This window comes from Macaca thibetana, chromosome X, assembly GCF_024542745.1.
Source record: "Macaca thibetana thibetana isolate TM-01 chromosome X, ASM2454274v1, whole genome shotgun sequence".
In the NCBI taxonomy this organism is placed as follows: domain Eukaryota; kingdom Metazoa; phylum Chordata; class Mammalia; order Primates; family Cercopithecidae; genus Macaca; species Macaca thibetana.
This window is the reverse complement of record NC_065598.1, coordinates 145,507,897-145,531,184: the sequence shown is the minus strand read 5'-3', so window position 1 is coordinate 145,531,184 and position 23,288 is coordinate 145,507,897. Positions and strand designations below refer to the sequence as shown.

The following is a 23,288-nucleotide window of genomic DNA, read 5'->3' as shown; positions in this document are numbered from 1 at the left end:
TAAGCTTTTTGATGTGCTGCTGGATCCGGTTTGCCAGTATTTTATTGAGGATTTTTGCATCGATGTTCATCAGGGATATTGGTCTAAAATTCTCTTTTTTTGTTGTGTCTCTGCCAGGCTTTGGTATCAGGATGATGTTGGCCTCATAAAATGAGTTAGGGAGGATTCCCTCTTTTTCTATTGATTGGAATAGTTTCAGAAGGAATGGTATCAGATCCTCCTTGTACCTCTGGTAGAATTCAGCTGTGAATCCATCTGGTCCTGGACTTTTTTTGGTTGGTAGGCTATTAATTATTGCCTCAATTTCAGAGCCTGCTATTGGTCTATTCAGGAATTCAGCTTCTTCCTGGTTTAGTCTTGGGAGAGTGTAAGCGTCCAGGAAATTATCCATTTCTTCTAGATTTTCTAGTTTATTTGCGTAGAGGTGTTTATAGTATTCTCTGATGGTAGTTTGTATTTCTGTGGGGTCGGTAGTGATATCCCCTTTATCATTTTTTATTGCATCTATTTGATTCTTCTCTCTTTTCTTCTTTATTAGTCTTGCTAGCGGTCTGTCAATTTTGTTGATCCTTTCAGAAAACCAACTCCTGGATTCATGGATTTTTTGGAGGGATTTTTGTGTCTCTATCTCCTTCAGTTCTGCTCTGATCTTAGTTATTTCTTGCCTTCTGCTAGCTTTCGAATGTGTTTGCTCTTGCTTCTCTAGTTCTTTTAATTGTGATGTTAGAGTGTCAATTTTAGATCTTTCCAGCTTTCTCTTGTGGGCATTTAGTGCTATCAATTTCCCTCTACACACTGCTTTAAATGTGTCCCAGAGATGCTGGTATGTTGTATCTTTATTCTCATTGATTTCAAAGAACATCTTTATTTCTGCCTTCATTTCGTTATGTACCCAGTAGTCATTCAGGAGCAGGTTGTTCAGTTTCCATGTAGTTGAGTGGTTTTGATTGAGTTTCTTAGTCCTGAGTTGTAGTTTGATTGCACTGTGGTCTGAGAGACAGTTTGTTACAATTTCTGTTCTTGTACATTTGCTGAGGAGTGCTTTACTTCCAATTATATGTTGTCAATTTTGGAATAAGTGTGATGTGGTGCTGAGTAGAATGTATATTCTGTTGATTTGGGGTGGAGAGTTCTGTAGATGTCTATTAGGTCTGCTTGCTGCAGAGATGAGTTCAATTCCTGGCTATCCTTGTTAACTTTCTGTCTCATTGATCTGTCTAATGTTGACAGTGGGGTGTTGAAGTCTCCCATTATTATTGTATGGGAGTCTAAGTCTCTTTGTAAGTCTGTAAGAACTTGCTTTATGAATCTGGGTGCTCCTGTATTGGGTGCATATATATTTAGGATAGTTAGCTCTTCCTGTTGAATTGATCCCTTTACCATTATGTAATGGCCTTCTTTGTCTCTTTTGATCTTTGATGGTTTAAAGTCTGTTTTATCAGAGACTGAGATTGCAACCCCTGCTTTTTTTTGTTCTCCATTTGCTTGGTAGATCTTCTTCTATCCCTTTATTTTGAGCCTATGTATGTCTCTGCATGTGAGATGGGTCTCCTGAATACAGCAAACTGATGGGTCTTGACTCTTTATCCAGTTTGCCACTCTGTGTCTTTTAATTGGAGCATTTAGTCCATTTACATTTAAGGTTAATATTGTTATGTGTGAACTTGATCCTGCCATTATGATATTAACTGGTTATTTTGCTCGTTAGTTGATGCAGTTTCTTCCTAGCCTCGATGGTCTTTACATTTTGGCATGTTTTTACAATGGCTGGTACCGGTTGTTCCTTTCCATGTTTAGTGCTTCCTTCAGGGTCTCTTGTAAGGCAGGCCTGGTGGTGACAAAATCTCTAAGCATTTGCTTATCTATAAAGGATTTTATTTCTCCTTCACTTATGAAACTTAGTTTGGCTGGATATGAAATTCTGGGTTTAAAATTCTTTTCTTTAAGAATGTTGAATATTGGCCCCCACTCTCTTCTGGCTTGTAGAGTTTCTGCCGAGAGATCTGCTGTTAGTCTGATCGGCTTCCCTTTGTGGGTAACCTGACCTTTCTCTCTGGCTGCCCTTAAGATTTTTTCCTTCATTTCAACTTTGGTGAATCTGGCAATTATGTGTCTTGGAGTTGCTCTTCTCGAGGAGTATCTTTGTGGCATTCTCTGTATTTCCTGAATTTGAATGTTGGCTTGCCTTACTAGGTTGGGGAAGTTCTCCTCGATGATATCCTGAAGAGTGTTTTCCAACTTGGTTCCATTTTCCCCCTCACTTTCAGGCACCCTAATGAGACGTAGATTTGGTCTTTTTACATAATCCCATACTTCTTGCAGGCTTTGTTCATTTCTTTTTCTTCTTTTTTCTTTAGATTTCTCTTTTCGCTTCATTTCATTCATTTGATCCTCAATCGCTGATACTCTTTCTTCCAGTTGATCGAGTCAGTTACTGAAGCTTGTGCATTTGTCACGTATTTCTTGTGTCATGGTTTTCATCTCTGTCCATTCGTTTATGGCCTTCTCTGCATTAATTATTCTAGTTATCAATTCTTCCACTCTTTTTTCAAGATTTTTAGTTTCTTTGCGCTGGGTACGTAATTCCTCCTTTAGCTCTGAGAAGTTTGATGGACTGGAGCCTCCTTCTCTCATCTCGTCAAAGTCATTCTCCGTCCAGCTTTGATCCGTTGCTGGCGATGAGCTGCGTTCCTTTGCAGGGGGAGATGCGCTCTTATTTTTTGAATTTCCAGCTTTTCTGCCCTTTTTCCCCATCTTTGTGGCTTTATCTGCCTCTGGTCTTTGATGATGGTGACGTACTGATGGGGTTTTGGTGTGGGTGTCCTTCTTGTTTGTTAGTTTTCCTTCTAACAGTCAGGACCCTCAGCTGTAGGTCTGTTGGAGATTGCTTGAGGTCCACTCCAGACCCTGTTTGCCTGGGTTTCAGCAGCAGAGGCTGCAGAAGATAGAATATTGCTGAACAGCAAGTGTACCTCTCTGATTCTTGCTTTGGAAGGTTCCTCTCAGGGGTGTACTCCACAGTGTGAGGTGTGGGGTGTTGGTCTGCCCCTAGTGGGGGATGTCTCCCAGTTAGGCTACTCAGGGGTCAGGGACCCACGTGAGCAGGCAGTCTGTCTGTTCTCAGATCTCAACCTCCGTGTTGGGAGATCCACTGCTCTCTTCAAAGCTGTCAGACAGAGTTGTTTGTGTCTGCAGAGGTTTCAGCTGCTTTTTTTTTTTTTTTGCTGTTGTTGTTGTTTAGCTGTGCCCTGTCCCCAGAGGTGGAGTCTACAGAGACAGGCAGGACTCCTTGAGCTGCTGTGAGCTCCACCCAGTTCGAGCTTCCCAGTGGCTTTGTTTACTTACTTAAGCCTCATCAATGCGGGCGCCCCTCCCCCAGCCTCGCTGCTGCCTTGCCGTTAGATAGCAGACTGCTGTGCTAGCAATGAGGAAGGCTCTGTGGGCGTGGGACCCTCCCGGCCAGGTGTGGGATACAATCTCCTGGTGTGCCCGTTTGCTAAGATCCTTGGTAAAGCGCAGTATTGGGGTGGGAGTGACCCGATTTTCCAGGTGTTGTGTGTCTCAGTTCCGCTGGCTAGGAAAAGGGATTCCCTTCCCCCTTGCGCTTCCCAGGTGAGGCGATGCCTTGCCCTGCTTCAGCTCTCGCTGGTCGGGCTGCAGCAGCTGACCAGCACCGATTGTCCTGCACTCCCTAGTGAGATGAACCCGGTACCTCAGTTGAAAATGCAGAAATCACATGTCTTCTGTGTCGCTCGCGCTGGGAGTTGGAGACTGGAGCTGTTCCTATTTGGCCATCTTGCTGCGCCCCCTGGCTATTTTTTTAATTTATGTTTTTTGAAGAGATGGGGGTTTCACTATGTTGCCCAGGCTGGTCTTGAACTCCTGGCCTCAAGCAAGCAATCCTCCCACCTCAGCCTCCTGCATTGCTGAGAGTATAGGCGTGAACCACCATACCTGGCCCCAATTCTGCACCTCTTGAGGCTCAACAAAAATATCAATGACTATTAAACCTATCCATAAGAGTAAGGATTGTATTAAACTATGGATATCATAGAGTGTCTTTGGGAACCTTCTCTAAAGAGTCCCTCAATTATTTTTCCCTTAGTTTCTTTGTTCACATACAGACTATTCAGTTCATTTTATTTTGCTATTTCTGACAATTTTACACTGCATAGTTTACGTTACAGTAGGCAACCTAAATATAATCTTTCATATGAATGCATCTTATACCTGCTATATATCTCATTCATTTGTTAATGAACTGATAAAGACTAATCATTGATGTCTCTGCTAATGCATTAACAATGTAATTTTAAAAGAAATTAATTATACACACATTTCACAGTCAGAATGTTAGAGCTGTGAGAGGTTTGTCCACTAGGTCCAAACCAAGGCCCTACTCCTCTATAGATTCTGCTGCTTTTGCTCCCTTTCAGAAGGTTAAGGAAGTACAGTCTCCTGCTGAGCAGTTCATCTAAGATTTGGCCAGATGTTAGAAATGAGGATGGGAATGCACTGCTAGTACATGGGATTAGACCAGGCAATCCAGGAATCTCCACACTCTGCCCCAGTCCAGAGCCTCTCCCACCCGCAAGGTCACTGAGGGAAATGAGTGTCCAAAAACCAATGGCACAGAGGAGGCTGCATAGCATTTTGCTGTTAGCTGGTGCGAAGTTCCCAAACCCCAACACACAGGGCCCTGGTAAACAAGGGAGCCATCTAGGGATCCCCTTCCCTTGAGCTGATCAGGCCCATTGGCTTCAGTTCAAAGTAGGTCATAAGGCCATAGTTCCTGCACTGCATTTTTTTTTTTTTTTTTTTTTTGCTGTTGTTGTTGTTATTGTTGTTGTTTTCCCCCTCATCTCCAACATCTAAACCTGAGTTTGGTCTCCTATCCTTATGATAAGAGACAGTGCCAGGGCAATGGACCTGGAACCGGAGAGAGAGACAGGCAAAAGAGAGTAGTTTCCCCAGTGCCTGCTGCCCAGCCTGGCTGAGGGTGGGGCTGTGGGGTACAGAACAAGTTAGGGGGCTGAGATCCAGGGTCTGGGCCTTCTCCTGCTGGTCATTCACCAGGAGCTCTGGCCTTGGCTGCTTCAGTCATGGGGAAGGGAAGCAGCCAGGACACTGCCGGTGATCTGCAGGGTTTCTACCAACAGCCCTGCTGCTCTTGATTGATTCTCCTGCAGCCTTATCACCATCAGCCATCTGCCTCCCTACTGCAGAAAGTCTGTGAAATACTAGGCCTGTTTCCCCACTGAGAGCTACTGTTACTGATGGCAGTGTGCGTTGGGGCAGAAAGAAGGTTGACAGTCACGATGCTGCCTGTGCTGTCCCGCTCCCCAGCAGCTCTGCCCTGAGGAGGACCTGGAGAACTCAGAAGATGGCTCTCCACCTTGAGTGCACACAGCCAGCCCCTGGGAACCTTCTTCCTGTGATCCTGGGGACAGGCTCAGGTGTGTGTAAAAGTTCCCCAGGTGATTCAGATGTGCAATTGAGTTTGAGAACCAGTGATCTAGCTTAGTGCTCCAAATGTGGTCCTGAGAACTTGTTAGAGACACCAATCTTCAGCCTCACTGACGACCTGCCAGTGCTCTGGGTGTGGGACCCAGCCCTCTGGTTCCACAAGCCCTTCTGGGGGCTGATGGATGCTCAACTTTGAGACCATTGCTGTAGACTAACACTGCTCAAACCTTAAAGAGCACACAAATCCCCTGGGGCTGTTATTGAAATGCAGATTCTGATTCAGTGGGACTGGGGCAGAGCCTGAGATGTCACATTTCTGATAAGCTCTCAGGTGATGCCAGCGGGTCACAGATCACATTTTCAGAGGCAAGGGAGCACAGAGACATACCTTTAGAAATAAGGAACAAAGGGGAGGGGGTCTGAATAGCCAAAGCAGATTTCATGGAGTCCTCAGGCCCTCACTTAGAAATTAACACTGACTTTTACACCCAGCTTCAACAAACTAATTGGGGTCTTACATGGTCTGATGGCCAGGTCACAGGTGATTAAAGATGGCCTGTTAGAGAGCTGGCCTGGGTAAGAGGGGCTGGTCCCAGAGGTAGGTATGCTGATGGTGCAGGTGAAAGGGCAGCAAACACACTCCACAAGCACAAAGGCTGGCCTGAAGCCTTACTGTTTTTTAGTGCCAGGCACTATTGCTAATTGTGTTGTTGCTGAGCCAGTAACAAAATTAAATGATTGTCATGTTCAGGTTAGGACAAGAAAGTATGAAACACATTTTAGAAAAATTGCATAAAAAGGTTGAACACAAAAAATGATTGCAGTGCTTCTAAAGGGATAAGCACCATTTTTGTGGATGTGAAATAGCTTATTCCTCCCAAATGTGGATTTTTTAACATCTTCAAACTGACCTCCATTCTTTACACTGCTTAGTGCCTGTTTTCATGTCTAAGCCATGTCATTTTTGTGCTTTTATTGGATTTTAAGAAAATAAGGGATTTGAATTGAAAAAAAAAAGGGGACTGGGGCAGAGTGTAGAGATTCCTGGATTGCCTGGTCTAATCCCATGTACTAGCAGTTCATTCCCATCCTCATTTCTAACATCTGGCCAAATCTTAGATGAACTGCTCAGCAGGAGACTGTACTTCCTTAACCTTCTGAAAGGGAGCAAAAGCAGCAGAATCTATAGAGGAGTATGGCCTTGGTTTGGACCCAGTGGACCAGATGACTGATAAAAACCATTTGCAAAAAGAAGTAACTTTTGGTGTGAAATTGGTTGTTTCTAATGTTCTGCTTATATTTCTAAGTGAATTAGAATCAAATTGTGTTAAATAATGGGGTCATATTTTACACAAATTCATTTTGAATGAAACAGCGATAATAGTTTAATCTTTAAGATATATTTAAAGCAAAGACTATATAGAAATATATTTGAAATCTCTTACCTGTCTTGTCATTTGCCAAACACAATCAATAAACTGCAGAAATATAGGAGATCGGTCAGCATCAGCATGGTTGTCATTACCATGGCCCACTCGCTGAAAAGAAACAGAAGGTTAAACGTTTTAACCTATGTTATGGTCCTCTTGAAAGTCACTGCAAGTTGTCCAGTGGTAAGAATCATGTTTCATCGGGCCTAATAGAATTCCCGGCACGTAACAGGCACTCAAAAATGTCTATCAAATCGAAATGACTTCCATTACTTTTAGAAAACAAAATTTCAGTTTACAGCATTTTTACATGTTGATTGTTTTATAATTTCTCTTTAATATAGTTCATATCAAGAAAGTATAAGCAACTAGCTAGCAAACTTCAGTTAAAATGGTAGGGTCAAGACCAGCCACCACCCTAAGTGTACAGTGTCAACGTAGGATGCCAATTAGCAGTTCATAAAGTACATTATGAATGCCATTTTCTCTACAAGTATAAAAACATTTTTTCCATTTTTCAGAAATGTCAGGAAGTCTGAGAATCAAAATAATTAATGATTAACAATCTACAACTTTTAACCAATTCTTCATGACTCAGAGAACCCCAAGAACTCAATCTTGAAATGGTAAAGGTAGGGTCCTTGCTTAAGGCAGTCCAGTATTGTATTTCATATCTTTTGATACTTTATAAGTTATCAATAGATTAATACCAAAAGGTAAAAGATAGTATTCTCAAATACATAAATACAATTGCCAAAACACTGAAAATGCCACAAGTAAAAAGATAGCTGAAGGGTGAGGATTCTAAGAGAAGCTTCAAATAATATGACTATGAGCAAAAGGATGTGGGGAAAAAAACTCATTAAGAAAATACAAAGCAATCACATAGAAAGAGCAAAAATACTCTATGAAATTGCCACCTGGAAAGACACAAAAACAAAGAAATGACCAAATCAATATTAACATCTCAGAGTAATAGTGTATTGCCTTCTTTATAAAAAAAAATTTAATTGTGGCGAAATACACATGACATATAATTTATCATTTGAACCATTATTTTTATGTTTTAGAGACAGGGGCTCGCTCTGTCACCCAGGCTGGAGTGCAGCGACACGAGCATAGCCTGCTGCAGCCTCTAACTCCTGGGCTCGAGTGATTCTCCCACCTCAGCCTCCAGAGTGGCTGGGACTATAGGTGTGAGCCACCATGCCCAGCTAATTATTTTGTAGAGATGGGGTCTCACTATACTGCCCAGGCTGGTCTTTAACTCCTGACCTCAAGAGATCCTCCCACCTCAGCCTCCCAAAGTGCTGGGAATTACGAGCATGAGCCACTGCATCCAATCTCATCTTAACCATTTTTAAGTGTCCAGTTCAGTGGCATCAAGCACACTCATGTTATTATACAATCATCACCATTTCTAGAACTTGTTAATCTTTCCAAATAGAAACTCTATACCCATTAATCACTAACTCCCCATTCCCCACCTCCTAGCCCCTGGCAATGACCATTCTACTTTCTGTCTCTATGAATTTGATTATTCTAGGTTCTTCATATAAGTGGAAAAATAAATATTTGTCCTTTGTGGCTGGCTTATTTTGCTAAGCATGTTTTCAAGGTTCATCCATGTTACAGCACATGTCAGAATTTCCTTTTTTAAGACTAACATTGCACTGTATAATCATGTGCCACATAACGACGTTTCAGTCAATGACGACTGTATATCCAATGGTTGTCCCATAAGGTTACAATACCATATTTTTACTGTACCTTTTCTATGTTTAGATACAGAAATACTTACCACGGTATTACAGTTGCCTACGGTATTCAGTATAGTCACATGCCATACAGGGTTGCAGCCTAGGAGTAATAGGCTGTATGTACCATATAGCCTAGATGTTAGCAAGTTTTCCATCTAGGTTTCTGTAAGGTATACTCTATCATGTCCACACAATTACAAAATCACCTAATGATGCATTTCTCAGAATGTACCCTCATCGTCACACACCGCATGGCTGTATAGCTAGAGCACATTTTGTTTGTCCATTCATCTCCTGATGGACACTGGGGTTGCTTCCACCTTCGGGCTATTGTGAATAAAGCTACCATGGACACCAATGTACACGTATCTGTTTGGGCTCCTGCTTTCCCTTCTTTGGGGTATATACCCATCAGCGGAATTGTCAGATCATGTGGTAGTTCCACGTTTAATTTTTTGAGGATTCACCATACTGTTCTCCATAGTAGCTCCATGCATTGCCCCGCTATAAAATCCTTGTAGGACCTGCTGTTCAGTATTTAAGGCACCTAGGGAACTGTTTTACACTGACAGTTCACAATTTAGGATTCATTCTTTCAACAGATAGCCATGGAACTCCTATGGCATATGCAAGGCATCATGCCTGGCCCTCGGACTGTCAAACATTGTCATGGTGTCTGGTAGAGGCCAGGTCCTTGGCTAGGCACCTAGGAGACTAAAGCAAATGAGACACTGTACTTGTGCTTGATGAACAATTCATTTGTGGTCTAGTCAAGGGACAAAGATATATAAATGACAAGGGCAATAAAGTGTTCCAAGGGCTTCCAAGTATGTAGTGGGTATGGTGGGAGCACAAGGGAATGAGTGAACCATCCTAGGATGGGGTAGGGGAAGGAACAGGGAGGGACAGTCATGCGAGTCATAGTCATGAAGGACATTTCATTTGAGATAAACCTTGAAGGACAGGGAGATGCCTGCTTCCCGGGTAGCCAGGAATTGATAACCAGTGGGAATGTGGTGGGGGACACTAAGAAAGCCACAAGTAGCTGAGGCTTACATGGGGCAAGGGAAAGAAGATGAGAAATGAGGCTGGAGATATAGCTAGGGCCAGATCACCAAGGGCTTTGAGCACACACTAGGAGTTTGCTCATAATCCTGTGTGCTACAGGAAGGTGCTGAGGGACTCACACTGGGGAGTGGCAGCATCTGATCTGTTGTTTGGAATGCTCCATCTGGCTCCAGTGGGGGCGACGGATCAGACAGAGCTAGGTTGCAGAAAGGCTACTGCTATTGTTGGGATGTTTGTCCTCTTAAACCTCATGTTGAAATTTGATCCCCAATGTTGGAGGTGGAGCCTAATGGGAGATGTTGGGTCATGGGGGTGGATCCTTCATAAATAAATTAATCCCTCCTTGGGTGGGGGAGTGTGTGAGTGAGTTCTCTGTTAGTTCCCGAGAGAGGTGGTTGTTACAAACAGACTGGCACCCTCTCCCCTCTCTCTTGCTTCCTTTCTCACCATGTGATCTCTACACACTGGCTCCCCTTTACCTTCCACCGTGAGTGAAGCAGCCTGAGGCCCTCACCAGAAGCAGATGCCGGCACCATGCTTCTTGTACAGCCTGCAGAACCGTGAGCCAAATAAATTTCTTTTCTCTCTAAATTACCCAGCCTCAAGTATTCCTTTGTAAAAACACAAACAGACTAGGACAGCCACTTAGGAGACTGCCTAAGGGGGTTGATAAGGCCTAAGTTGCGGGAGCATCGGGGCAATGGAGATGAGATCACAGATATGCTATCCATGTATTCAAAGTTGTGGGACTGGCTGAGATCACTAACAGGTTAACCACAAAGAGAAGAAAAATGATCCAAGGACTCATCCCTGGGACACCCCAACATTAAGAGGTTGGGAAGATGAGGGAAGACCTGAAAGTTGGGGGAAATTCAAAAGGTCATAGAAACCTAGAAGTCTAATGAAGAAAGTGTTTGGAAGAAAGGAAGAATCAACAGCATCGAATGCCCAGGCCAAATAAAACAAGTGATGACTGTGACAAGACCAGGTTGGTGGGGGGGGGCATTGTGAGAAGGAATCCTGGCTGAAGTGCTTTCAAGACAGTCTGGAAGGAGAGAAATAGTGACAGTGAGTACAGACAACAGTTTTGAGGAGATTGTTGTAAAGAAGAGCAGAAAATCAGGGTGACACCTGAGGAGGGCTGTGGGGTCAAGAGGGTTTTTTTTTTTTTTTTTTAGGATATAACAGAATGTCTCTACACCAATGGGAATGATCTAGGGAAGGGGGGGAATGGAGGCAGGATAGAGGGAAGAACAATTAGAAAGTTCCATGATGGAGGCAAGTGGGCAAGGGCAGGATCAGCCTCAGCTGGAAGCCCTGATGGCTTATTCACAGAACTCCAGGTAGGGTACACAGATCCAGAGGGTGGGTGGTTGCAGGCTTGAAATCACTGTTTAGAGGCTGGCTCTACCTTAACTAGCTGTGTGACTTTAGGCAGATAACCCACATTCTTGAAACCTCAGTTTCCCCATCTGTCAATGATATTACTATCAGGATTAAACAAGATGCTGCACGTTAACAGTGCCAAACACATAGTGGTGGCTTAGTAAATTGAGGCCATTAGGAATCTGATAGTCCTATTGCCTTCACTGTGACCATGGTGCAGTGAGCCCCAGCAATGGCAAGTAGGCATGGGAGCAGAGGACTGTAGGCACACCCTGATGCGTGCACCTCTGCTCAGTCCCAGTGCATGCTGCCATCGCTGCCATCTCACTAGGTAGCCTTCACCACTACCCCTCTGGCAAAGCACCCGTTCAAGCTTTCTCTCCCCTAGGACATACAGTTTGGGGAGGAAGGTAGAAGGCAGTGGCCTCTGAGTCTTCTGAGATGGCCCAATACAAACATCAGGAAAGATTCCACACACTCTCTCTTCCTTACCGAGACCAGCTTTTGCTGATGGGGGAAGAAACAAAGGAGTTGGTGATGTTGTTTAAAACTTCCCTGGCACTTAGCATGGGCCAAGCATTGCCCTAAACGTTTGACACATATAAACTCATTTCTCCCACAAAATGCCCGATTTCAGACAGGAGGGAATGAAGGCAAAAGAGGGGAAGGAAAATGTCCAGGGATCTGCCAGTAGCTCCCAAAGGGCATGCAGCTCAGAGACTGCGGACTTGCCCCTTCTCTCTGGGAGGTCCTCTTGCAGGGGCTCCACCCCAGGAGTGCAGGGACAGCTGGAAGCTTGGCACACTCACACCAAAGCCAAGGAAATCCTTGCACTACCCATCCTCCTGCTTTCCATAGCAAGTCTAATGGGGACTTCAGGAGTATTCCCATTCAATGCACAGTTCAGACAGATCCCTAACAGCTCAATGGCTTGGACAGACCAGAAGTAGCTGCCAGTTGGACTAAAACACAAATGGCAGCCCAAGAATGCCCTACTGGATGACCTCACAATTTCACTCCTAGGTATATAACCCCCTAGGTTGAAAGCAAGTTGTTATAGGCCGAATTGTGATCCCCAAAATTGAGGCCTGAACATTCAGTAGCTCAGGAATGTGTCCATATTTGGAGACAGGGCCTTTAAAGAGGTGATTAAGTTCAAATGAGGGCATTAAAGTGGGTCCTACCCCAATCTCACTGGCATCCTTATGAAATGAGGACATTTGGCCACACAGAGACACAGCAGGAGTGTCCAGTAGCTCCCAAAGGGAAGAAAGACCTTGTGAAGAGGTAGCCAGAGGGTGGCCACATGCAAGGAAAGAAGGGAGACCTCAAGAGAAATCAATCCTGCTGGGACCTTGATTTTGGACTTCCAGTCTCCAGAATTATGAGAAAATTAATTCCTGTTGTTTCAACCATGCAGTCTGTGGTAGCTTGTTATGGCAGAAAACTTATATACTAACATTCACAGCAGTATTCTTCACAATAGCAAAGGTGGAAGCAACCCAAGCATCCATCAACAGATGAACAGATAAACGAAATGTGGTCTATACACACAAGGGAATACTATTCAGCTATAAAAAATAATGAAAATTTGCTCTTTGTCACAACATGGCTGAACCTTGAAAATATTATGCTTAGTGAAATAACTCAGTCATGGGAGGACACTGTATGATTCCACTTATATAAAGTACCTAGAAAAGGTGAATGTATATGAAGACAGAAATATTAGTGGTTGTCAGGGGCTGGGGTAAGTGAAGAATGACTGTTTAATGTATACAGCATTTCCTTTGAAGTGAAGAGTATGGTTTTTTGTTTTTGTTTTTTGTTTTGTTTTGTTGTTGTTGTTGTTGTTGTTTTTGAGACGGAGTTTTGCTCTATTGCCCGGGCTGAAGTGCAGTGGCACGATCTCGGCTCACTGCAACCTCTGCCTCCCAGGTTCAAGCAATTATCCTGCCTCAGCCTCCTGAGTAGCTGGGACTACAGGCACCCGCCAACATGTCCAGCTAATTTTTGTATTTTTAGTAGAGACGGGGTTTCACCATGTTGGCTAGGCTGGTCTCGAACTCCCAACCTCAGGTGATCTGCCTGCCTGGGCCTCCCAAAGAGCTGGGATTACAGGTGTGAGCCACTGCGCCTGGCCAGAGTATGTTTTGAAACTAGAGGTGATGGTTACATAACATTGTGAATCTACTAAAGGACACCGAATTGAGCATTTTAAATGGTTAATTCTACATTATATGAATTTTATCTCAATTTTTAAAAAAGGCATAACTACACTAAGATAAAAATGCCTTACCAGGAACATACAATGCTTGAGGTCCATGTATTTTATTATGGCAATTCAGGTCTGATATGATACAGAAGAGAAAGCCTGCACACGTGTGTGTGTGTGTGTGTGTGTGTGTGTGTATGTGCTTGTGTCACACATGATGTTTACATCCATGATACAGCAAAATAGTCCAGCATAAACCTCACTGTCTCAACTTACCAGTGCAAACCTGTGTCCAAAGCTTATCCACTCCTTTTCTACGAGAGTTTCAAATCCTTTAATGGTCCTGTAGTAACTGTCCAACATTAGCATAGCCAGAGATGTGAGCTGGGCTGTTCGGTCCCAACCATCGCTGCAATGCACCACCACAGATGTTTTCCCGGATTCTATTTTATCAGCAATTCTTACTGCCCCAGCAAGCAGCATCTTCAGAAAAAAAGGCACATTAGATCAGACTACATTGAATTTCAATTAAATGTAAAACAATGTAAAATAATTCTGGGGAGAGCTTTGGAAGTTCTGGTCAATAATCCAAACAAGAATGGCATGCAATCAGCTGAGAATCACTAGGAAACATTAGCATCACATTAAAAAAAAAAAGAAGAAGAAAGAAAAAATCTTATACTGGAGAAAAACTACTGGAGTAAATATGGTTCCTTATTAAAGGGCCACAAAGTTCTTTAAAAGCCTGACCTAAGGCAAGCATTTTCCCCTTTTCACTATGTCACAAAAGTCCTCCACAAAGATCCCAGTCTGATGCTGCCCATGGAAACTACTTAATAAGAAAGTTCATGCACACAGCCAAGAGGCACTTAATTTGCAATGTTGAAAAACCACTTGGAGATATACGTATTTATGGCACAGGCACAAAGAAGTCTTAACTGGAAAGCATATAAAGTACTGGATCTCTTTACCCTTATATATTCCAGCCAATGCGTCCCATCCACATTGGAGAGCCACCGTGCCTCATCGATTGAAGGGTACACAATCTCTTTTAATTTGCGTAGTGACTCTCGCATGACATGAATGTTGTGGATCTCCAAGAACACAAGTTCTGCGTTTGGGTAAGCACTTTCACTTTCATATCCTCCACCCTTTGTCTATGAAAAACAAAAGAGATACATCACATTATCTGGAATTAACTTTTCTATTCTTTCTAGTGCTATGAGATACAGACCACTAAAGAAGCAACAAACTCATTTGTAAATAAACCTCCTATATCCTTATATGAGTTTCCTAGGGCTGCTGGAAAAAGAACCACAAACTCAGTGGCTTAAAACAACAGAAGTTTATTCTCTCCTAGTTCTGGAGGCTGGAAGTCTGAATTCAAGGTATTGGCAGTGCCATGCTTCCTCCAAACACTCTAGGGGAGGATCCTTCCTTGGCTCTCCCGGGTTCCGATAGCCCCGGGTGTTCTTGGCTTATACACACATCATTCTAATCTCTGCCTCCATTTCCACCTGACCTTCTCTCCTTTGTCGGTGTCTATCTCTTCTCCTCTTCTTCTAAGGACACAGTCATTTGGCTTAACCCCGACCCCCCAATTCACTATGACCACATCCTAACTTAATTACATTTGCAAAGACCCTATTGTGAAATACAGCCACATTTATGGGTACTTGGAGTTAGGACTGCAACATATCTCTGATCTAACACTGGGATGTGCTTACGGAACTGGAAAGGACCTCACATAGCTGAGACATGGACCTGGGAGATGTGGCGAGACAGGAAGGAAAGGACCAGTGGGTGGAGGGTTTTGGAGACCCTGTTCAGGAACCTGGATATCACTGCCTTGCGGCTCTGAGGGATGTGCACAGAGCTGTCCACTGAGAAAATCACTCTGTACAACATGGTGACTACAGTCAATAACAATGTAGTGTGTATTTGAAAATTGCTGAGAGAGTAGATTTTAAGTATTCTCACTACAAAAAATGGTGTGTTAATTAGCTTGATTTAGCCATTCTACAATGTGTACATATATCAAAATACCACGTTGTACACCATAAATATATACAATTCATTTATCAATTGAAATAGTAACACTTTTTTTTTTTTTTTTTTTTTTTAAAGATCACTCTGGTCATAATGTGGAGATGAGATTGCAGGGTGTGAGGCAGACATCCAATTTCAAGGCTCCTGCTGTAGGTGAGGTAAGAGATGATGGGTCGTCCAAGAACTAGAAGAGGGGAGCATACTTCCTAATTCATTCCATGAGGCTAGCAGTATCCTGATATCAAACTAGACAAATATATCATAAGAAGAGAAAACCACAGATTAACATCCCTTATGACAATACATGCAAATATCCTCAACAAAATACTAGCAAACCCAATCCAAGAGTATATGAAGGGGACTGATTACATACCATGAACAGGTGGGATTTATCCCAGGAATGTAAGGAGGTTTTATTAGCTTCCTATGGGTGCTATCACAAACTGGGGGACTTAAAACAACATAAAATTTATTCTCTCACAGTTCTGGAGGCTGAAAGTCCGAGATCAGGGTGCTGGCAGAGTTGGTTCCTTTAGGAAGGTATAGGAAAGAATCTGTTCCATGTCTCTCTCTTAGCTTCTGGTGGTTGCTGGAAGTCCTTGGCACTCCTCAGCGTCTAGCTGCATCATTTAAATATCTGCCTCTATTGCCACATAACCATCTTCCTTCTGTGTGTGCCTATGTCTCTATGTGGCTTTCTTATACGGACACTAGGCACTGGATTTAGGGCCTACCCTACTCCAAGATGACCTCATCATAATTAATACATCTGCAAAGATCCTATTTCTAAATAAGGTCACATTCTGAGGTTCCAGTTGGACAAACTTTTGGGAGACATTTTTCAATCCACTACAGTGGTTCAACATACAAAAATCAACCAATGTAATATCAATGCAAGAAGAAGATATGAAAGGCAGCCAGATTGGAAAGGAAGAAGTCACATTATCGTGATTTGCATATGACATAATCTTATAAAGAACTAATGGAGACCTAAAAATACTCTGTCTGTTTCCTAGACACATATACTGCCATAGTTAAAATTATTCTAGATATATAATTTAGTGTCCTGTCTCTATCTCTCCTGCATAGGACAAAACACAATGAACTGCCCTCACCCTGTTGACTAGTCTGAAGATGGCCTCCACCGATACAGCTTTTCTCACATTTTGTAATTCCTTGGGATATGGTGGTGACAGGAAGGAGGCAGAGATGTAGAAGACGGACACAGGTAATGATCCAGATGTGGGGAGCAAGGGGACCTCACTGAGGGATGCCTCCCTAGGGTAGGCTGAAAAGTGGCCCTGCCAAAGACATCTACTGGCAATGGTGAATGTGACCTTATTTGAAGAGAAGGTCTTTGCAGATGTTTAAGGATCCTGAGATTTGCAGATGTGCTTAAGGCTTCAAAGATTAATTGAAAAGAGGGTCTTTGCAGATGTGTTTAAGGATCCAGGATTATTTCAGGTGGACCCTAAATGTCATCACAAGTGTCATTCGAAGAGAAAGGAGGAGACACAGAAACACAGAGCAAGAGACGGTCATGTGATAACAGAAGAAGAGATTGGAGTGATGTGGCTGTAAGCCCAGGAAGGCTGGGGCAGCCACCCCATGCTAGAAGAGGCAAGGAATAGATTCTCCCCTGGAACGTTTAGAGGGAGCAGAATTGGCCTCCAGAATTGTGGTCAATACATTTCTGGTGCTATAAGCCACCAAGTTGGTAGTAATTTGTATGACAGCCTCAGAAAACTAATACTCCCCCATCTTCCTCCCTGCCCTGTTCCTCTCCCAGTCTTCCCCATCTCAGTAACAGACACCACCCTCAAGTCAGACACCTGGGCAGCCCCCTTGACCACAGGGGTGGCGAGCTTATCAGCATCATGTACTGTGCCCTGAGGATGCACCCGCCGCTGTGCTAAGTCATTTACATGCATTCTTCTCACTGAATTTTAATCCTCACACAACCGTGACATGAGACACTGACATTATCTCCTGTTTACAGAAGAGGAACCTGAGGCACAGAGAGAGGTTAAGTAACCAGCTCTGGAATCTAGAGCACCAAGTGGCAGAACCTGGAGGAAAACCCAGAGGTAAGTGATTCCAAAGCCGAGATGTCTCACCAACTTGCCATCCTGCCTCTCAGGCCAGTTGGAATACACGGAGGGTTTGTGGCCCGGGAAACAGCCAAGCAGAGATGTCAGCCATACAATGGGACAGAAATCCAGTCTCAACCTTAGGAGGGATCAGGACAGGATAGAAACTGCAGTGTCAAGCTCAAGTTGAACTCAGCATACAGACAGTGTTTAAAGCTGTGCCATCAGAGATGGCCCCAGGAGTCTGTGTGGAGCAGAAAGGACCCCAGACCGAGTTCAAGGAGCAATGCCATTTGAAGACTGGGAAGAGAAATCAGTTAAGGAGATGGAGAAGGCCAGGCTGAATGAAAAGCGAGAGAAACTCAGGGTGTGATATCATGAAAGTCATGGGAACGGAGGTGTTTTTAACCACATCTCACTGCCACCCAAGGTACACTACACAGGTGCTCCATGAGATTTATGGAAACTTTGTACATTTACACATTTCACATCGCTGATACCATTCTAAAAGAAATTCAGACCAGACATGAATTAATCAAGTAACCACTATATTTCTTAAACGGACTTTCAAGTCCTCACGATCATATCATTAAAATGCTAAATCCTTTAGATGATCATTGTCTTTCTAGGTCTTTGCTTAATTGATTTAGCAGACAGGATATTGTAGAGAAGCAATGAAACAGACAAGATCCCAATTCATGTGAGACACCAAACATAGCCCAAGGAGCATACACCAGGGAGGAATAGCTATGGACTCCAAATGATTCTAACTTCAGGTGGTGAAAAATCAACGAGTTATTCCAACTGCATAATGATTTACAGACAGGACATGAAAATATCCAACGTTTCTGCAATGCTATTAAGAATATACCTTGTTGGTATCAGCGACACTGTTTTGTCGAGCATCAAAAATGATAAGCTTGTGTGACTGTGCGTTAGCATCCATTATTGTTTGCAAATATTTTTCATCCTCTTTGCAGCGCTTATCATTGGGACCCACAAGTGGCTGGCTGCAACGGGTAATTGTTGCTTGACTTTCCGGATGAATCCATGACAACACCTAGTGTTTTTTGAGCAACAAGTGTTAGTACAGTTCCTAAAGCAATGTATGCTCTAATTACCTGGTAGGAAAAACAAGTTCCCTTCTCAAGCATGGTCTCTTATACATATTTTCTTCAAAAGTGAGAGTGGGCAGGCCAATCACAGAGTTGTAGTGGCCATCAGACTCAATGTTTTGGTCAGGATGAAACAATTCTGACTACATGAGATCTAAAAATCCCCTCCCACCCCAAAAATTCTATGATTCTAAGAAAAACCCAAATCAAACTATTACTAAAATCTAGCCCCATTCCAATTTGATTGACTAATTTTATCTTGTCTCCTAATTTTAAAAACAACTTTGTATCTCAACAATAACATACGTGGCAGGATAAGAACAAAGTGAATATACAGTCTCTTATAAAATCTGCCACTCTGCCACCCCACCTCTCATTTTCCTCCAGTGGCCAAGTGACTCAGGATTACACCAGATGCAAACTCTGGGCTCAAACCATTACTCCCTGCTGTCTGCTACTACTTCTGTAATGATGTTCCCCCCACGCAGCTATGGCATCATGCTCAGTATCTAAGAAAGAAGCATTTTCTCTAGGATGATGCAGTGAAACCAGCAATGCCAACTGGTAATACAACAGCATGCTAACTTGTTCTTGCTACTCCTTTGTTATTCTCTACTACTTTTAGAGGGTATGACTAAAGTTACCCTTATACTTAGTTATAGGAAATCGTACAAGAGGGAGTCATAGCAAACAGATTGCTTATATAATTAGGTATCTGTTGAGAATCAAAGGTATATCCAGGTTTATAAGTTTATTTTTCTGCTTTCCATTTTTGTTCACTGAATTCTTGTCTTAAATCTTTCCATCTTAGACCTAACGCAATACATATTCCTGTATAAATGACAGTGTTTATTACTTACAGGGACTCTGCCTTTTGCTCGAAAAGCTGCCACTTTTGAAAGGTCATCGTCTTTTACACTAGTTGGCACAACAATGATGGCAGGGTAGGTGTCACAGAACTCATAATTACTGTTTATTTTGGATATTTTCCAACTCTCATTTGGCAAACCCTGTAAGGTGTTGGAGAAAGAAGAAGAGGGGCAAATGCATGACTTTACGCTTTGAAAAAGTACTAAGCATGAAGCATATCCATTTCTTATTTGCAACTAAAATCCATTTATAATTTGTTGTTTATTGTAACTTAAAAGTCAATATATATATTTATTTGGTAAAACCAATTTCCTAGACATTTCTAAAAATCTAAAGAAGCAAAAGAATATCCAAACCATACTAAAACATGAAAATTATACACTAGAATCACATTTCTATATATTTCTTGTCCTATTTTCTATAAATAAGCTCAGTGTTATTTCTGAAAATATACTCAAAAGTCCTTTAGAAACACAGATACTTCTTACAAATGTCTAAAATAAGTAACGTAAAACGTTATACCAAATATAAGGTAGAGACAACATCATGAAACAAACGTAATGAAAATAAGATCTTAGTGGAATAATTTGAAGCTGACAATGCACTGAAGAGTTCCCAGACCCAGGAACACCGGATCAGAATTATGCAGCCACACCACATGCTTCGAATCTAACTGTAGTCGGTGGTTTGGATCCTTACTCATCAATTCTTTACCAGAACATCCAATAAAAACCATCTGGCAAATTTGGTTTTTAAACCCGTCCTTGTCCTTGAGTCCCACTCACCCTCTGGAAACAGGATGAACAAACAATTACAAAGTCTAAGGTTTGGCACAGGGAGAAGAGAGCATCAAGAGAGATGGAGAACTATAAGCTAGCAGTTACACCTGTGCATAACTTGTTTGAAAAAGTTTCTTCTCTGGCCGGGCACGGTGGTTCACACCTGTAATCCCAGCACTTTGGGAGGCCAAGGCGGGTGGATCACGAGGTCAGGAGATCGAGACCATCCTGGCTAACACGGTGAAACTCCGTCTCTACTAAAAACACAAAAAGTTAGCCGGGCATGGTGGTGGGCGCCTGTAGTCCCAGCTACTTGGGAGGCTGAGGCAGAATAACGGTGTGAACCACGGGAGGCGGAGCTTGCAGTGAGCCAAGATTGCGCCACTGCACTCCAGCCTGGGCGACAGAGCGAGACTCCATCTCAAAAAAAAAAAAAAAAAAAAAAAAAAGTTTCTTCTCCACCACATCATTTCTAACCTTTTAGAAGTGAAAAAGATGCTCAACCTATTATTTACAGTTTGATAAGCAATATACTTTACCTGTCTCTTATATTCAGATACTGGATCATAAACTTTCCAGCCATTAATTGGAAATTTTTCTTTATAGCTGAATGCAAATAGTGCCTGGACACAAAAACCACAAAACACATGTCATTATTTATTTTTATATCATATACCCAACATTAAAGCTTTTCATTCTAATATGAGCTGAGTGTATTAAGATTCCTATTTTAGTCTGTAAATTTTAAAGCAACGAAGTAGCAGCTTTTCTTGAGCATTACCCAGAGCTGACAAATTTCAAATATTCTAATATTAGTCACCAACGGAGGAAAAAAGAGAGGGGGAAAGAAAAACCTCTGGAAAAAGGAATAATTAAACATAGGACATTTGGACCCCCACAAATGCATGTAGAAAAGGTTTACTTTGGTGTATTTACCTGTCCATTAGAAAGAGGAAATGCATGTTTGTTGAGGTTTTCAAATATCCCTAGTTTACTCTGTTCTTCCTGTTTATAAGCAAGCCGCAAGTTCCTCATATCCTGTTAAACAATTAGCAAAACTCAGTTATTCAACATACATCGGGCACCTATACGCCAGATACCGTGCCATAAATAAGGAAATTAATTTTTTTATTCATCTCTCCTTTTATACTTTATCTTGCTCCAACTAACAAAAGACAATTTAACAAAAATACCTCCAATGATATTTTTAAAAATTAAGTGAGGGAATTGGAACAAAGGGGATATGTGTGGTAAAAATTCATCAGATGGAAACAAGAAGATTCATACCCAAGTCCTGTGCACTTTCTTGCTAAACTTGTGCCACAAAATTAGTTGTACTCTTTAAGCTGCTGAAAGAATCAGTTAAGAATTCATGCCATCCATAAAACAGAAATGTAGCAGACACTCCTCCCCCACATACTCACAGAAAGGACTCCCTATTGGGTACAGACTGTAGCCCTCAGTAACATCCTTACAGCAATACAATGCTGTTTCTCCACACCACAGTTTCTTAAAATGCCCCCCAATGCAAGCTGATAGCCAAAGGCCAAAGCACAAGTCAGCAGGAATAATCCCACCAAGGCCGACTGTGATGGTGTGATTTCTTCCCAGGATGTTTTCAGCAGTGTCCTTGACCTTTCAAAATCTATGCTCTTGTTAGTTAAACACAAAAATCTCACTCTTCTTTAACATTATATGAACTTTGAAGGTAAATATGACCACAAATTTAAAAAATAGCAATTAAAATGAAGTTATTCTTGTGGTATTATTTGTAACAGCAAAAAGAATGGAAATAACCTAAATGTCCATCAATAGGCGGCACTTATAATTAAACTGCAGTACAGTTGATGAAACACTAAAGAGCTGTTAAAAACAAGCAGCAGCTCTGTACGCACTGACGTAATGGAGTGTTGCAATGTATTGTCAAGGGGAAAAAGAAAAGGAGTAGAACAGTGTATATAATATACTACCATTTACATTTTCTTTTTTTTTTGAGATGGAGTTTCACTCTTGTTGCCCAGGCTAGAGTGCAATGGCACAGTCTCCGCTCATTGCAACCTCCACCTCCCTGGTTTAAGCGATTCTCCTGCTTCAGTCTCCCGAGTAACTGGGATTACAGGCACCCACCACCACTACCAGCTAATTTTTGCATTTTTAGTAGAGACAAGGTTTCACCATGTTGGTTAGGCTGGTCTTGAACTCCTGACCTCAGGTAATCCACCTGCCTCGGCCTTCCAAAGTGCTGGGATTACAGGCATGAGCCACTGCGCCTGGCCCCACTTACATTTTCAAAGAAGGACTATACATACATTCTCATGTGCATAGGCTAGCTGTGGAGGGTTACATTAGAAATCGGTAACAGTGGGTGCCTGAAATGAGTGGAATGGGGAGGCAGGGTGGTGGGTGGAAGGAGACTGATTTTTTACTATATACAGTTTTTGTATCTTCTAAATTGTGTATCACCTGTTAAAAAAATAAACCCCACACCTTATAAGGCTCTTAGGCATGATCTGAGAAGACTGGGAGCATGACCTTAGTAATTCTAGGTTAGAGAACATTTAAAGTAGTTGTTAGCAAATGCTCACCCTGGCCATAAAAATATCTTAGTAAAAGAGCCCCAGGACGCCTGCCTAAGCAACATAATTTCCTGAAATGCTCTCCCTCTAAGCTACATGGCTACACACATACACCTTGGTGGCTGACTGAGCTGACTTGCTATTTCAGATTGCTATTTAAGATTGCTTACGAGCTAAGGAAAGAGCACGTGCAAAGATTCTGGGGCGGGGCGGTGGCGCGGTGTGTGTCAAGTATGAACCACCAAAGGAAAGCCCATGTGACTGGGATGGCCAGAATGAGAGGAGGGCAGTTTGAGACGAAGCTGCAGAGGAAAGGGGGTCAGGCAGAGAAGTCTTGTAAGGAGAGTTTTTCCTTTAGTCTAAGGATAATGGGAAGATACTCAAGCGTCATGAGAAAGGGGACGACATGTTTCAAAATTGCAGAACCAATCAAGTCATCCCTCTGCTTGCCACTGTTCCATATGGGGAACCCTGCCTGAGAAGGACA

General features: G+C 42.5%; 1 protein-coding gene across 5 annotated transcripts in view; it reads right to left on the bottom strand.

Moving 5' to 3' along the window:
* MTMR1 (myotubularin related protein 1) overlaps positions 1-23,288 on the bottom strand; it is a 77,918-nt gene that overhangs the window by 20,232 nt on the left and 34,398 nt on the right. For all 5 annotated transcript variants that reach the window (XR_007722433.1, XM_050775321.1, XM_050775320.1 and 2 more), the window contains 7 exons: positions 21,162-21,263; positions 20,765-20,848; positions 19,437-19,586; positions 18,333-18,521; positions 14,294-14,479; positions 13,599-13,805; positions 6,912-7,004 (listed from right to left, as the gene is read on the bottom strand). Coding sequence is in view for 4 of the 5 variants with exons in the window: in XM_050775321.1 (XP_050631278.1) it covers positions 6,912-7,004; positions 13,599-13,805; positions 14,294-14,479; positions 18,333-18,521; positions 19,437-19,586; positions 20,765-20,848; positions 21,162-21,263 (1,011 nt within the window). In the remaining variant the exon portion in view is untranslated. The remainder of the gene's footprint in view (positions 1-6,911; positions 7,005-13,598; positions 13,806-14,293; positions 14,480-18,332; positions 18,522-19,436; positions 19,587-20,764; positions 20,849-21,161; positions 21,264-23,288) is intronic.